General features: G+C 42.6%; 1 protein-coding gene across 1 annotated transcript in view; it reads left to right on the top strand.

Annotated features, from left to right (window-relative positions):
* RIF1 (replication timing regulatory factor 1) overlaps window positions 1–15,450 on the top strand; it is a 39,269-nt gene that overhangs the window by 11,484 nt on the left and 12,335 nt on the right. The window contains exons 11-26 of the mRNA XM_054381267.1: window positions 809–982; window positions 1,444–1,554; window positions 1,802–1,864; window positions 2,996–3,096; window positions 3,265–3,351; window positions 5,034–5,107; window positions 5,194–5,374; window positions 6,715–6,822; window positions 7,583–7,732; window positions 8,607–8,706; window positions 9,961–10,225; window positions 11,603–11,645; window positions 12,504–12,706; window positions 13,496–13,595; window positions 14,098–14,232; window positions 15,123–15,265. Coding sequence (XP_054237242.1) covers window positions 809–982; window positions 1,444–1,554; window positions 1,802–1,864; window positions 2,996–3,096; window positions 3,265–3,351; window positions 5,034–5,107; window positions 5,194–5,374; window positions 6,715–6,822; window positions 7,583–7,732; window positions 8,607–8,706; window positions 9,961–10,225; window positions 11,603–11,645; window positions 12,504–12,706; window positions 13,496–13,595; window positions 14,098–14,232; window positions 15,123–15,265 — 2,038 coding nt within the window. The remainder of the gene's footprint in view (window positions 1–808; window positions 983–1,443; window positions 1,555–1,801; window positions 1,865–2,995; window positions 3,097–3,264; window positions 3,352–5,033; window positions 5,108–5,193; window positions 5,375–6,714; window positions 6,823–7,582; window positions 7,733–8,606; window positions 8,707–9,960; window positions 10,226–11,602; window positions 11,646–12,503; window positions 12,707–13,495; window positions 13,596–14,097; window positions 14,233–15,122; window positions 15,266–15,450) is intronic.

Raw genomic sequence — 15,450 nt, 5'->3', positions numbered from 1 at the left:
CAACTGTTCTAGATTCAGGCTCCACAGCCCCAGGGCTCTCAGCCTTTCCTCCCCATAGAGATTCCCAAGATCCCTCAGCATCTTTGTAGCCTTCACTGGACTCTCTCCAGTAGATCCCTGTCTCACTTGAGCTGGGGAGCCCAGAACTGGACCCAGGGCTTCAGGTGTGGCCTGACTATGGCAGAGTAGCAGGAGAGGAGAACTTCCCTTGACCTGCTGGCCACAGTCTTCATGCACCCCAGGAGGCCACTGGCCTTCTTGGCCATGAGGGCACCCTGCTGGGTTTTTCTGGAGTGTGTTCCTGTCTGTGCTATTTATGCATGTCATTTTTAGTTGTTAAGCCTTTTCAGTTTCTGCCTGAACAGTAAGCCACTGATCATATCACATCAACAGCTTTGGTACTTCAAATGCTTATACAGCTCCTGTAGGTGGGATTTCATATCTATAAATGCCTGACCTAGGAACTGTCTCTTTCTTCTCTCTATGGGAAGCTTCACAAGCTGTGTTAATTCTAGACTGCTAGCCTCATTGTTGTGAAGACTTTAATTGCCAAAATAAGGTCTGGTGTCTGAGACTTTGCAGTCTTTGGGAGATATTTATCCTTTCAGAGTAGTTGGGTATGTCTGTGGTGTTAAACCTTCCTGAATTAGGAGCACAGCCTGGCTGTTAGAGGTCCTTTTTATAGTCAGTGCTGTGCTAGGCCTTGTTCCTTCATCCTAACTTTTGGTCTGTTGGATCTTTCCTCTCACTTGATTGCAGGTGTGATAAGAGATTTTTTTTTTTTTTTTTTTTTTGTCCCCTCACTTAGGTCCTTACCCATTTGCAAGCCCTGCCACACCAAGGATGAACTTGAATTCTAATACAGCAGGACTGGTGGCCATTCCTTCCATCCAGCTGCTGGGAATTGAAATGCTGCTTCACTTCTTGATGGGACCAGAAGTTTTAGATTTTGCTAAGCAAAACAAAGTTGTGCTTAGTTTAGGTACGTGTTTTCTTGGTCTCCTTTCACATAATATGTAATTACCAATTTTGTTAGATTTTAAGAGTGAAAGGCTTTATACTTTTCATAGATTCATAGAATGGTTTGGGTCGGAAAGGACCTTACAGATCATCTAGTTCCAACTCCCTGGCCATGGACAGGGACACTTCCCACTAGCCCAGGTTGCTCAAGGCCTCATCCAACCTGGCCTTGAACACCTCCAGGGAGGGAGCATCCACAGCCTCCCTGTTCCAGTGTCTCCCCACCTTCACTGTAAAGAATTTCTTCCTAATATCCAGTATCAATCTTCCCTCCTCAATCTGCTAGTTGTCTTCTTTAATATTAGAAACTGGTTTTATGTTAGATACTGTAAGTAAACACGTTCTTGATTATTTTTAAGGGTTATCTTGCCAGTAAACTGAAAAATAACAGATTTATGGCACATGTTTTCCTTTTTCTCCTAGAGCCTCTCCAGAATCCTCTGATCAGTACCCCTTCTTTTTTTTGTAAGCACGCCAGCACCTTTATAAATGCAGTTCAGGATGGGTTTATTGCCATTGGAAAAGAAGTTCCTGGTAAGAATTTTTTTGCTGCAGTTTGATTTCTTTGGAAAATAAACTAGGTGTGAGAAACACTAAAAAAAACCCCAACCACTTCCTGTCCTATTCCTGTGTTACATTAAATGGAACTGCTCTGACTTGGTTTAAAAATCTTCTGTCACGTTTGGGTTCCTTCAAAGTCTGTTGTTAATACATTTTGTGTGTTTTAACTGCAATTTTGTTTTAATTTTTTTTTAATGACAAACATTTTGCTGTCTTGTAGATTGTATGCTGAATGTTATATGGAAGGACATCAATGGCTATGTAAAGACAGCTATTGAATCAGGTAACCCAGGGTGTTGTCTTTATTTGTCACTACTGACTAGTCTCAAACCACCTTTTTATCTAGACCTTGGGTAGTATTTGCTTCATTCCTGGTAAAGCTTGATTTTAGGCATTTTCAGTAGTTCTTTTTGAGGCAACAACTGGTAATGTTCATACCTGCATTTTTCTGTGGCTAATACAAAATCCTAGTGAGCCAGTGAGGCTTATTAGGGAAGGCAAGAGTACCATATGACTGCAGGTGTCATTAAGAAAGACTTTGAAGCACATTGACTGCTTTTTCTGCTCAAGAAATCTTTCCATTTCCAAAAGAAATAACCCCACTCCGGGTCTTTGGTATTGAGAAATTGAGACATTCAGTGTAAAACTAGTGTTAAAATCTTTGTTATGGGACTTAGGGATACTATTCTTCTACAGTATGAAATAAGATTTAGTTGAAATGTTTTTACAGGTGTACAGAATTCGTTTTCTATTTAAAACCATGTTCATTATTCTGTAGAGGCTTTGAAAGTCCAGAATATGCTTAGTTTGATATTAAAAGATCTAACTGAAAAAGAGATGATGAAGAGAAACGAAGTGTTTTGCCTGGAAGGTGGCAGAATGTCACATTTCAGCATGACAAAAGTGAAAGTTGTTAATGATACTGTCATGGGTGTTGGTTTCTTCTAGAACAAATGATGGAACAAGAGGAGATGTCCTCAAGTTGCACCAGGGGAGGTTTAGGGTTGGACATTACTCAGCTTTACTGAAAGGGTTTTCAAACCCTGGAACAGGCTGCCCAGGGAAGTGGTTGAATCCCCATCCCTGGAGGCGTTTCAGTGAGGCAGAGATGCGGTGCTGAGGATCATGGCTTAGCACTAACCTTGGTAGAATTAGAGAATGCTTGGACTTCATCTGAAAGATCTTTTCCAACCAAAATGAATGAACCTGTGAATCCTGTTTCCATTTTTATTTAAATTTGGAATTTCAGTTATACTTTTCTTGGAGACTTGTTATCCAAATTGATTAATTATTTGGTGTGTGTATATAAATACAGAACCTTTTGATCCTGTAGTTTTTCAAAGTTCTAAATTATGGGAAATGTGACCATTGCTTAATTCTGCTATAACTGTAAATTTAATATAATTTCTTCTAGGAAATAAGAAAGAAAAGCAAGGCTCAGAAGTACTGACTTTGCTGCTCCAGGCCTTAAAAAACATTGTTAGATCCAATGCTCTTCCTGTGCAGAAAATATTGGTAAGTTGGGTAGCTTTGTCTGGTTTTTGAGTCTCGTTTCTGTTTGATAGTTTGGACTCTGATTGGGAGCAGTCTTTTGCATCTAAAATCCACCCTTTTTGGTGTAAGAACTGACTTGTGCAATTCTCATCAGGAATAAAATATTTATGTTCTTTTCTTCTATTTCAGTCCCTCATTGATATTACTGTTAAGGAACTGCCACCAAAAGTGTTGGGATCACCAGCTTACCAGATTGCTGATATGGATCTTTTAAATGTAAGTCTGACTTCATTCCAGAGATTCATCTTCATCTCTGCAGCAAGGTATTAGGAGGTCATATTTGTACAGAGCACTTCATACATCGTGAGGTCCAGATCTCTCAGGAAATCATCTTATTCTGGGTTCCAGACTGAAGACTTGTTTCCAGCCCTCTCTTCTGATGAGTAATGGAACTGCCTATAACTAACAAAATAAGCTGAAAGTCCTGTAATTGAAAGAGATTTTCTCCTGTTCACGTTATGATTTAAAATACAGTTGTAGATACTTTGCAAGGAGGCTGAAGAGCCAAACTGTGTAGTGCTGCTTTTAATCTGAAAAATGATGTTTTGGGGAAATGTTCTGAAGTTGAGAGTGAGGTAGATAAAAGTAGAAAGTGCTGCTCCTCAGGAAAAAGTGTATCAACACAAGTAAAATAGAGAATCTTGTGCTTTTCACAGTATCACAGTATATCAGAGGTTGGAAGGGACCTCCAGAGATCATCAGCTCCAACCCCCCTGCCAGAGCAGCATCACTTAGGGGAGTCTGCACAGGAATGCATCCAGGTGGGGTTGGAAAGGCTCCAGAGAAGGAGACTCCACAACCCCCCTGGGCAGCCTGTTCCAGGGCTCTGTCACCCTCACTGTAAAGAAGTTTCTCCTCATGCTGAGCTGAAATCTTCTCTGCTCAAGTTTGACCCCATTGGTCCTTGTCTGATCACTGTGAACCACCCAAAAGAGCCTGGCCCCCTCCCCTTGACACCCACCCCTCAGCTATTGAGAGCCATTGATCAGATCCCCTCTCAGGCTTCTCTTCTCCAGACTAAACAGCCCCAGGGCTCTCAGCCTTTCCTCCTCACAGAGATGCTCCAGGCCCCTCAGCATCTTTGGAGCTTCCCCTGGACTCTCTCCAGTAGCCACCTGTCTCTTTTAAACTGGGGAGCCCAGAACTGAACCCAGGACTCTAACTGTGGCCTTACTATGGCAGAGTAGAGAGGGAGAAAAACCTCTCTTGATCCACTGGTCACAATCTTCTTCATGTACCCCAGGAGACACTGGACTCTCTTAAAAGCAGAAAGGCACCTGTGAGGGGAAACCAAAGAGTAGCAAGAATGAGTGCTTATGTCAGTAGTATAAAACTTTGTCTACTGGAACTGGCTGAAGAGTTCAGTTCTCAAAATCTCTCCCAACTTTTATCCTTTGGGTGTTTTGTTTACATTTTGAGTAATTTTCTGGCGTGGCTATAGCAGTCAACTTCATTAGGGTGGTTGATGTTTTCATTGTCAGATAGCAAATGCATTTATTTAAACACTTTAATATTGGTGAATCTGAACTACCTGTGATTTAGACTACTCTTTTAAGATGTTGTGCTGAAACCTTGAAATGAGCACATCTCAGGTTGTTCTTGGTGTCATAATATGCATGTAAGGTATATTAATGTTGAGGCAGTGATGACTAAATACTATAAATCTCACAGCCTTTTAAACTGAAAAGTGTTTTGCTTCAGCTCTAATTGATAGTCTGCTGAAGCACCAGGCTCAGCAGAAGCTTAGGCTTCCATCTTTCCCTCATTTTTCTTGTGGAGTCTTAGAAGTTGACCGTTTTGTAGCACTTTTAATGACTGCAAATTGCTGGCTTAGAGTTAAAAGTATTTCACTTTATCAATGTTTATGTTGTTTTGACTTCTTCAATTTCTCTTCCAAGGGAACACCAGCTTTGTTCTTACTCCAGCTGCCATTCCATAATAACCTCTTGGAATGCTGTGTCACAGAAGAGAGGTATGTGGTGGTGTTTCCAAGCCTTCACAGAACTTTTTTTCCCCAGCTGAAGTCACAAAAACCCTAACCTTTATTTTCTTCCCCAGGTTCTTTGTCATTCTGGAAACACTTGTGGGTTATGTTCTGTCTGGGCCTACATCTCCCCTGGCTTTCAGTGAGTCTGTGAACTGCATTATTAACCAGAGTGCAAAGGAAGTGGAAAATAAGGAGCATCTCTGGAGAATGTGGAGTATTGTTGTTAATCCTCTCACTGAATGGATCAATCGGGTATGGTGGCTTTTTTCTTCTCTTCCCTACACCTCCGGGGGGAGGCGGGGGGGAAACAAAGGGAAATTTGACTGGATTTTCTAATTTTTTTCTAGGAATGACACCTCCTGAAGGGATGGTAAAGTTAAATAAGCTTTGGTAGTGTTTGTGAAACTGGAATGTGTGCAGTGTTTTTTAGAGTCCCTGACTGGAGTATGAACATTGGCAGTGAGGTAGGATGAAGGGCAGTAGTGGAGAGGTGATCCAGAGTGTGATTTCCACTCACCAAGGGTCATCACTGAAGTACAGTGTCAATCTAGTGTTGGGGATGTTCTCCTTTAAGATTGTAACCATATATGTGCTTCAAGCCTTCCCTCCCTGGCATAGCCTTGCTGCTACAAAGGGTGGAAACCTGTCCTCCAGGACCTTTTAAATCCTAAGAGGCTTGTTTGCTTTATGTGAAAACAAATACCAATTTGTGACTCCTAAGGTGTAATCAGGAGAGTGTTCCTTACTGCTCTTGGACTTGTTGATAGAAGCCTTGATGAAAGCCATGTAAAGTGTAACTAATATTCAGGAGGTTCCTCAGATCAAATGTTAGAAGCTCAAACTGTAAGGTAGGAGCTGTTGAGCTCATGTCATTAGACCATCCTAGAATTTAAGGAAAATTTTTATAGAATGGTTTGGGTTGGAAGGGACCTTCTAAGATTATCTAGTTCCAACCCCTTGCCCTAGGCAGGGACATCTTTTGCTAGACCAGGTTGCTCAAGGTCCCATCCAACATGGCTTTGAGCATTTGCAGGCTTGGAGACTCCACAGCTTATCCAGGCAACCTGTGCCAATGCCTCATCCTCCCTTATAGGGAGGAATTTCTTCCTGAACTCTCATCTAAATCCAGTTTCTTCCAGTCTGAAGCCATCACCCCTTGTCCTATCACTACAAGCCCTTGTCAAAAGTCCCTCCCCAGCTCTCCTGTAGCCCCTTTCAAATCCTGGAAGGCTGCTTTAAGGTCTCCCTGGAGCCTTCTCTTCTCCAGGCTGGAAAACCCACTCTCTCAGACTCTCCTCATAGGAGAGGTGTTCCAGCCCTCTGATTATCTTTGTTGCTGCTACTTATTACAACTGAAATAATTAAAACCCACACAAAACACTTCCTGGCTGATTTTATTCTTGGAATGAAGTTATTTTGGAATTTAGAAACGGTGCTTTTTATCTCTTTGAGCTTTCAAAATGGCTGAGTTCTGAATGCTACTGGCACTTGAGCTTGCACAGATCTTATGTATGAAGTAAATGTGCATAGAACAGCCTTCTGTCATTAAATCTTGTATCTTTGTTAATCAGAAACTTGTTTTCTCATTGCAGACTAATGAAGTAAACCAGGGTGATGCACTGGAGCACAACTTCAGTGCTGTTTATAGTGCCTTGTTGCTACCAGTGTCGCACATCTTCCCCGTTCAGGGATTTGCACAGGTAACAGTGAATCATACGATCACAGAATGGGTTGGGTTGGAAGGGACCTTAAATATCATCTAGTTTCAACCCCCCTGCATGGGCAGGGACACATGTCTCCTAGACCAGATTGTTCAAGGCACCATCCAACCTGGCTTTGGAACACTTCCATGCTTGGAGGCTCTATGGCTTCCCTGGACAGCCTGTTCAGTGCCTCACCACTTTCATGGGAAAGAGCTTCCTCCTAATGTCTCATTCAAATCAAGCTTCTTCCAGTCTGAAGCCATTGCCCCTCATCCTGTCACTAGATGCCTTTGTAAAAAGTCCCTTTCCAGCTCTGGTGGCCTCTTTGAATCCTGGAAGGCTGCTCTAAGTTTTCCCTGCAGCGTTCACTTTTTGCAGTCATCAGAACAAATGACCTGATAAGAAACAAATTCAAATGGCAAGTTGAGCAGGTTGCTTGAGGCTCCATCCAGCCTGGCTTTGAACACTTCTAGGCTTGGGGTCTCCATTGCATAATGTTGATTAAAAACTCTGTAGAAACTCTGAAGAGCTCTTTGATAATTCATAGATTTATTTACTAGAGTGGTTTGAGCCAGAAGGAACCTTGAAAATCATCCATCCCTGCTGCCTACCCTATGCCCATACATTGCACCACTACTCCAGCTTGGATTTCTCAAGCTACATGGGTTTTGACAGGAGAAAAAAACTTTAAAGTTGTTCTCTTTATGGCCAGGCACTGATATTTATCACTTTTTTTTTCTTCCTGCTGTTCAACAAGCCAACGATGAAGTCCTTGCTGCGCTCATGGTCGGACTTGTACAGAGCCTTTGCTCGCTGTGCTGCTTTAGTTGCAACAGCAGAAGAAAACCTCTGCTGTGAAGAGCTCTGTGCCAAAATAATAGCTGGGCTAGAAGGTGAAACTCCAGTAGTGAGTATAAACCAGTGATCCTGAACTTTATAAAATACTCTAACAGATATGTTTTAAATTAAATCGAATTTACAACAGGTTCATAGACTCCGACTCAGAGAATGGTTTGAAATGGAAAGGAGCTTCAAGATCATCCAGTTCCAACCCCCTGCTGTGGGCAGGGGTACCTTCCACTAGACTTTAGGAGGAAAATAGAAACCAATCTAAAAGTTAATGATCCCCATTTTGGACAAAGGGACAGGTTCTTCAAATATAGGGCTTTTTGTCTAACTTAGTGTTTAGAGCTGTAAGAAAAATCTATTTTCTAACAGGACTTGGGAGTTGAGTTAGAAGTGGACTGAAAGAGCAAAAATAATTCTAAAGTGTAAATATTAAAATTGCAGTTAAGCAGCCTTTGGATTTGACTTCTATTGATGTAATCATGGTTTAATGAATGTCACATTATGGGAAATATGATCTGTCCAGTTGAAATGTGTGTGGATATACTAAGTAACTTCAAGTTGAATTAATAAATACCACAAAAATCAGGGGGTAGCATGCAGAGGGCATGACTTGCTCCATTCATAGAATCACAGAATGGTCTGGGTTGGAAGTGAGATGTTTTGCTGCTACCTTGACATTTTAATGCATCTTAAATCTAGCATCTTACTGCTGCCTCTTCCTGTTTTGCATCTTTAAATAGTATATAAGGTGTATAGAATGGAAAGACTCTTCAGCTTGTGTTTTAAAGTCTGATCTCTGAGTCTTACTTGCTAATAATTCAGGAAATTTAATTCACTTTGGTATTTCAAAGTGCTTTTCTGAATGGCCAGCAGGGTTGTTTTTCTATCACTGTTGTTCTTTTGGGCTTTGATAACTTCTGTTTCCTCCTCAGATGTGTTCAATGATGGATGGAATCACCCATATTCTGTCAGTTATGGTTGACTGCATCAACTTTGCACCATATGCTACTAAATATCAGCCAAAAAACAGATGTAAGAAAATCCTTGAATACTGGGCTTTTCTATGTCTTATCTTCCAGAGCTGGTTGACAATTAGAGTTAATGAAGTGATGACTGTAGGCTATCAAATGATCTGTATGTGCTGCAGATACTAAGCACTGAAGGGACTGTCAGAAAAACTAAAAATGCCATCCCATGTGCATATTTGAGGGTCAGAGCTCTTCTGTTTGAGCAGCTGAGTAGTTAATGACAAAATACATCTGAAATTGATGTGATTGTTGAGGCTACTTTTCAGTTCACTCTTAAGCACTGCTGGGTTCTGAAGTGTTACTGGATATTTTGGCTGTGTACTGATTTTTTTGCATGTGAAACCTGCTTTTACTTGGTTCAGATGTAATCTGAAGCAGATCTGTATGATTGTGGATCATCATCTACCGTCCTAATTAGTTTAAAGTCATTAACCCTCATCCTGTCACCCCATGCCTTTTTACTGAGCCCCTCTCCAACTCTCCTGTAGCCTCTTTCAGATCCTGGAAGGCTGCTCTGAGGTCTCCCTGGAGACTAATTAGAGGTCTGATTAGATGATACCTTACTAAAACTGATGATGAGCTGTTAACACAGCATTGGAAAGAGGATACTGTTCTTTAATCTGCTTTGTGTAAAATAATTGAGAGTAGGTTTAACAGAAGACAAAAAAAATTTATTTTGGACATTTGTTTTGTTTCCTACTGATTTACAGCTGCTAAAGCATTCACAAAATAACATAATAAAGTCTAAAACTTGAAGTTTTTATAACTTATCTTCATAATATATTAAAGTATTAAGGTACTGTGTTGGACAGCTGGAAGAGTGAAATGCTTGAATCACAAGTGTTGATGAGGACAAAAAGGAAACTTCACTTTTTATATAAATGAACTAACCAAACTTAATAGTTCCTCCTCCTTTTTCCTCACCTGTCCCAGAGTTCATGCATGTCAGTTGGTATTTGTAGAGTGGTTGCTGACTCTTTGCAAGTGGGCATTAAAGATTTTCCCTCTGACCAAGTGTAAATATAAAAAAGGATGAATAGAAATCAAATTTGTAGTGACATGATAAAATTATGCATTAAAAAAAGAATGTTTTCTGTTAGATCTGGGTTTAAATTGTATGTAGATAGAGTTTAGGAATCCCAGGTTCTCATTGTGGATAGTTTAGGAATCCTAGGTCTTACTTCTCAATGTAGACCAAATATGCTTTAATTTAATACATGTTGGTTAAGAAAAAAAATTCATTGAAGTTTTTTATTAGCTCCACAGACCTCTGCAGATTGGGCCAAGAAGAAGAAGGAGCCCCTTGGCAAGCTTGCATCTCTATTTAAACTCCTGGTGATGTTGCTAAACTCTTTCCACGTGCTCAGCTCCAAAGAAACCTGCTCAGAAACATTGGTTTCTGTTGGTCCTTCAATTCTTGCCCTTCTTCACAACATCATCAGCCACATTTCATTGCCTTCAGTGATTGGGAGTATGTTTGCAGTCTTATCCAAACCCCTGGCAGTCTTTTATGAGAAGACAACGTGAGTATCTTCAGAGCAGATGGAAGATTGGAGCCATTGCATTGCTGTGCATTGGTGATGTTTTGTGTGCTCAGTAGCAGTACCTGAATATTAGCCCAGGGGGTTTCAGAGCTTTGGCTGAGGAGTTTCACCTCCTGCCAAGTCTCACCTGGGACAGCACCATGTATTTTAAGTTAATACTTTGGTAATGCACCCAGACACTACAGAAAGAACAGGTTTACAAGGTGAGAGCTAATCTAATGTAGCTGCATAAAAACAGGTGCTGGGATCCCTGTCTTGGAGGCAAGAATCCACTTGTACCTTCCTAAGGTTGAGCTGAACACCACCTCTGCATCTCCCATCTCATCTGATTTTATGTTAGCATTGCCTTTCCTAGAATTAAGGGCCACAAAGATGGTGAAGGGTCTGGAGGAGAGGACCTTTGAGGAGCAGCTGAGGGAACTGGGGGTCTTCAGCCTGGAAAAAAGGAGGCTGAGGGGAGACCTTCTGACTCTACAGCTCTCTGAAAGGAGGTGTAAGTGAGGTGGGGGTTGGTCTCTTCTCTCAAGGCACAAGCAACAGGATGAGAGGAGATGGCCTCAAGTTGCATCAGGGGAGGTTTAGGCTGAACATGGGGAACCATTTCTTTCCCAAATGGATTGTCAAGCCCTGGACCAGGCTGCCCAGGGCAGTAGTAGAGTCCCCTTCCTGGAGGGGCTTTGAAGCCGTGGAGGTGTGGTGCTGAGGGCCATGGTTTAGTGGTGACCTGGCAGTACTGGGTTGATGGCTGGACTTGATGAGCTTAAAGATCTTTTTCAGCTTAAACAATTCTATGACTAATTATTATAAGGGAGCACTGAGTGTTGGATGTCTGTTTTTCAAGGAAATGGTATGCAAGGAAGTAGAAGTTAGAGAACTTCTTCAGGTTGGAGGTCTCAGGTTTATAAGATGAATTATTAAATGCCATTTCCTCACATTTGTCAGGCTGCACCTAGGGATTTATTTACCTGAAGTAACTTAAATTAGGTCACACTTCATGTTTTTCTTGCAAATATTTTTGGGACATAGAAAATCTGTTTGGGGTGAAGGTTAAAAGTGACACAAGTAAGGCAGACAGAAATTATTTCATAAAAACCACTTTCATTTTAAGTTAGTGCTAATTACTACCCATTCTTAATTAGTTTTAGAGTTAGCATTTGAGTTTCAGTGGGGTTTAAAGGATTAGACTTACTTCAAACTAGTTAGATCAGGAAGTCTTTTAATCACTCGACAGGAGGCTTGTTTCACAGCATTATCACTAAGGTGCAGTGCTTGAGTGAGTTGTCTTTTATTCTTATGCAGGAGATAAAGGAGACGGCAAATAAAACATTGCCTTTTTTTTTGGTTTTGTTTTGGCAGGCTTCCTGATGTCTCTAAAATCTATGGTCATCTTAACAACAAGGTGAGCATGCTGGGGTTGGGGAAGATGTGTGAGAGAAGGTTTACCATCCATCCTGTACTCTAAAAAAAATTGTAATGAAAGAAGAGATTGAATTTGTAAATTGGTTATTTTTGACTAGAAAGTAACTGAGGGCAGGAACACTAAGCTTAGTTGATTTATGTGTCATGGTCTTGTTGGTGCCAAAAGAAGTGTGGTCAGCAGAACAAGAGAGGTGATTCTACCACTCTGCCCTGCTGAGACCTCACGTGGAGTACTGTGTCCAGCTATGGGGCCCCCAACCCAAGAAGGTCATGGACCTGCTGGAGCAGCCACGAAGATCACCACAGGGCTGGAGCATCTCTGCTGTGGGGACAGGCTGGGAGAGTTGGGGCTGCTTAGCCTGGAGAAGAGAAGCTCCAGGGAGACTTAGAGCTACATTTCGATATCTGAAAGGGAAGCTACAGGATGGCTGGGGGGGGCTGTTTAGAAGGGCCTGTGGGGATGGGTAAGGGGCAGTGGTTTGAAACTGGAGCAGGGGAGATTTAGGCTGGACATCAGGAGGAAGTTCTGCACAATGAGGGTGGTGAAATACTGGAACAGGTTGCCCAGAAACGTGATGGAGGTCCCATCCCTGGAGACACTAAAGGTCAAACTTGATGTGGCCCTGTGCAGCCTGCTCTAGTTGGAGGTGTCTCTGCTGACTGCAGGGGGCTTGGCCAAGATGACCTTTGAGGATCCCTTCCAAGCTGATGCATTCTGTGTGCTTGTGTGTTTCAGCCTGTTTATTCAAATCATTCTGTGGGATAATGATGGTTAAAATGGTGAATGTCTCCAATATTTGAACCAAATAAAAGCCCCATTTCTTCTCCTCTCCCTCAGCTGGAAAAGCTGCTGGCTGAGATAATGCTGTGCCTGCAGTCTCACTGCACCGGCTCCTATGATGGTGAGCTGCTGGAGCAGCTCTCCCCGTTGCTCTGTGTCATCTTCCAGCACAAGAGCAAACAGATCCGTAACCAGGCAGCCCAGTTCTGGAATGCCACATTTGCCAAGGCTGCAGCACTGACCTACCCTGAGGAGCTGAAGTAAGATACAGGGTTGGGGGGTGTGGTGTGGGTTTGGGGATTTTTATATCTTTCTTTGGTTGGTATTTTTTTATTTTCCATTTTATGTATATCTGGGAGTGCTGGTGGATGAGATCCCCATGAGCCAGCAATGTGCCCTCATGGTCAAGAAGGAAAATCTGTGTCCTTAATGCACCTGGGGTGCATTAAGGGTGTGGCCAGTAGGTCAAGAAAACCTCTCCCCCTCTATTCTTCCCTAGTGAGGCCACATCTAGAGTCCTGAGTCCAGTTCTGGCCTCTCCAGTTCAAGAGAGACAGGGAACTACTGGAGAGAGTCCAGTGGATTCTGTGAAGGTGCTGATTGGCCAGTGGTGCCCAGTGACAGCACAAGGGGCACTGGGCACAAACTGGAAGCCAGGAGGTTCCATCTGAAGAGGAGGAGAAAGTTGTTTGGTGTGAGGGTGCTGGAGTCTTGCAGCAGGCTGCTCAGAGGTTGTGGAATCTTGGCTGGAGAGCTTCCAAATCCCCCTGGCCATTGTGATGCTGGGCAAGCTGCTGTGGGTGCCCCTGGTGTAGCAGGGGGGGTTGGGCTGGATGATCTCCAGAGGTGCTTTCCAACATCCCCTTGCTGGGATTCTGTGGCTTTTAAAAGAGAGCTTGGATTATGTACGAAGAAATGCTCATCAAAACAATACCAATTCATATCCTGCTTTTTGTGCAAGCTGGGGGATCACTGATGATGCTGTGTACCTCCTCCTGGTGTTGCTGTGTACCTTCTCCATAACCTTAACTTTCTTTTTTGTTGAGCAGAGCTGTGTTGGGCCAAGCCAAAAAGAAAATGCCACTCTTGCTGCCTGGGTTTGAGAACGTTGAGATGGCCGAAGACTACAGCAGCCCTTTCTCTGATGTGGTAAATGCTTTCTTGACCCCAATGGTTGCTTCATTATGCATGACCTCATGGCAATTGATCTGAAAGTCATGACAAGGTCCATTTTTGAGTTCTGCTGTGATTGCCTGGCATTTGCTTCCTGTTTGGAGTGATTCACAGAATCATGGAATGGTTTGATTTGTAAGGGACATTAAAGATCATCTAGTTCCAAACCCCTGCCATGGGCAGGGACACCTTCCACTAGCCCAGGTTGCTCAAGGCCTCATCCAGCCTGGCCTTGAACACCTCCAGGGAGGGAAGCATGGTAAACTGCTGGCTGAGCAGTGTGTGAAGGTTCTTAACAATTTATGCATTTTAAAGCTCAGATTTAAGCAGTTGGTCTGAAATAATTAAGTTCTAAGTTTTCCTCAGTGTAACGCAGAGGAAAATTAGAGTGTGGGTCGGGTAAAGAGTAGAAAAAACATCTCAGGGTTGGTTTGTGAGCGTGGAGTTTCTTCATACAGAGCATTTTTAATGTGGCTAGGTGGAGGACTCACAGCTGGATGCAAAGATAAGTGGAATGGAAGTAAAGCTGGGCCAGAAACGAGACTCGATGTTGGCGCAGACTACTGAAATAGTAAAAGACAAATCCAGTAACGCAGAAGCAACATCTGCCAAGGTAAGGAAGGTGTGATGGAATCCAACCCCTTCTGCCCTGCAGCAGAACATCTCTTGTGCTGCTGTAAGTTCTCAGGAAAATACCTTTTCTGGTATTCAAGTTCTTTAACCTTTATGCTCCTAGAGCACACCTTAAGTTTTCCTGTGACACTTCCCTGCTGAGTCAGGATTGAGTTTAAGGAGGGATCGTGGAAGGCTGCTTGATGAGTGGGAGAAATGGCAAGCAGGGAGAAAATTCACAACTTAATCTGGATGCAGTTAGAACAGCTTGTGGTGTTGAGGTGGATCTTGAGTTTTTGGTAGAATGGTGCTGTGTGCTCCAGTCTTTCACTGGCCTCAGAGAAGCAAGCATATTGTTGTGCTCTTTAAAGAATTGGTGATTTGGGTCAACAGCAGGAACTAATAACCTTGGTGTGTAGTGAGATACCTTCAGCTGTTATAGCCTTGGGACTTCCTGATGGTGAAGGAGGTGCAGAAGGGCACAGAGGAGGGGTTGCAGAATCTTTCCTAGGTGATAGTGTTAGATGAGGAAAAATCACAGAAGCCTTAAGATTAGAAAAGACCTCCATGACCACTAGACTGTGTCCCAGAGTGCCACATCTACCTGTTTCTTGAACATCTGAAAAGTAAATCTCATGAAGAAAGTCAGCATCTGCTGAGGGATTTCATAGAAGACAATCACAGAATGGTTTGGGCTGGAAGGGGCCTTAAAGCTCATCTAGTTGCAACCTTCCTGCCATGGGCAGGCACCCAATTTGTGTCAATTAATAAGCTGGCAGAACTGTGGTTGTTTGAGAAGTGTTCCATGTAGGATGAGTTGCACCTGAACTATGAAAACACTTCCAATTCTTCTGTTTCGTTTCTAATCCAATTTGGTTTTCCTTTCTGCAGTTAAAACTAGAATTTTCATCTTCAAAGCCTAAAAGTGAGATACTTCTGGAAGAGGAGGAATCTGCTGATTTCGTGTTCATTCCTCCAGAAACAAAAACAAGAGTACTGACGGAGCATCAAAAGGAAGTGCTTAGGTCAAAGAGGTCTGTGATTTGTTCTTTCTCCAACTTGATGTGCAGTGTCCCTACACTGACATGACTTCAGTTCCTCTATCTCAGACCACCTCTCCTTCCTTCCCTATTGTAAAGCAACCAAGTTATTGTCTGATCTGTATTTCCTATTTGGCTGCCAACCATCACCCCCAGGTCCCTTTTCCCCTCAGCCTCAT

This window comes from Indicator indicator, chromosome 5 (assembly GCF_027791375.1).
Source record: "Indicator indicator isolate 239-I01 chromosome 5, UM_Iind_1.1, whole genome shotgun sequence".
Lineage (NCBI taxonomy): Eukaryota > Metazoa > Chordata > Aves > Piciformes > Indicatoridae > Indicator > Indicator indicator.
Note: the sequence above shows the minus strand (reverse complement) of the source record. Positions and strands in the feature narration are given on the sequence as shown.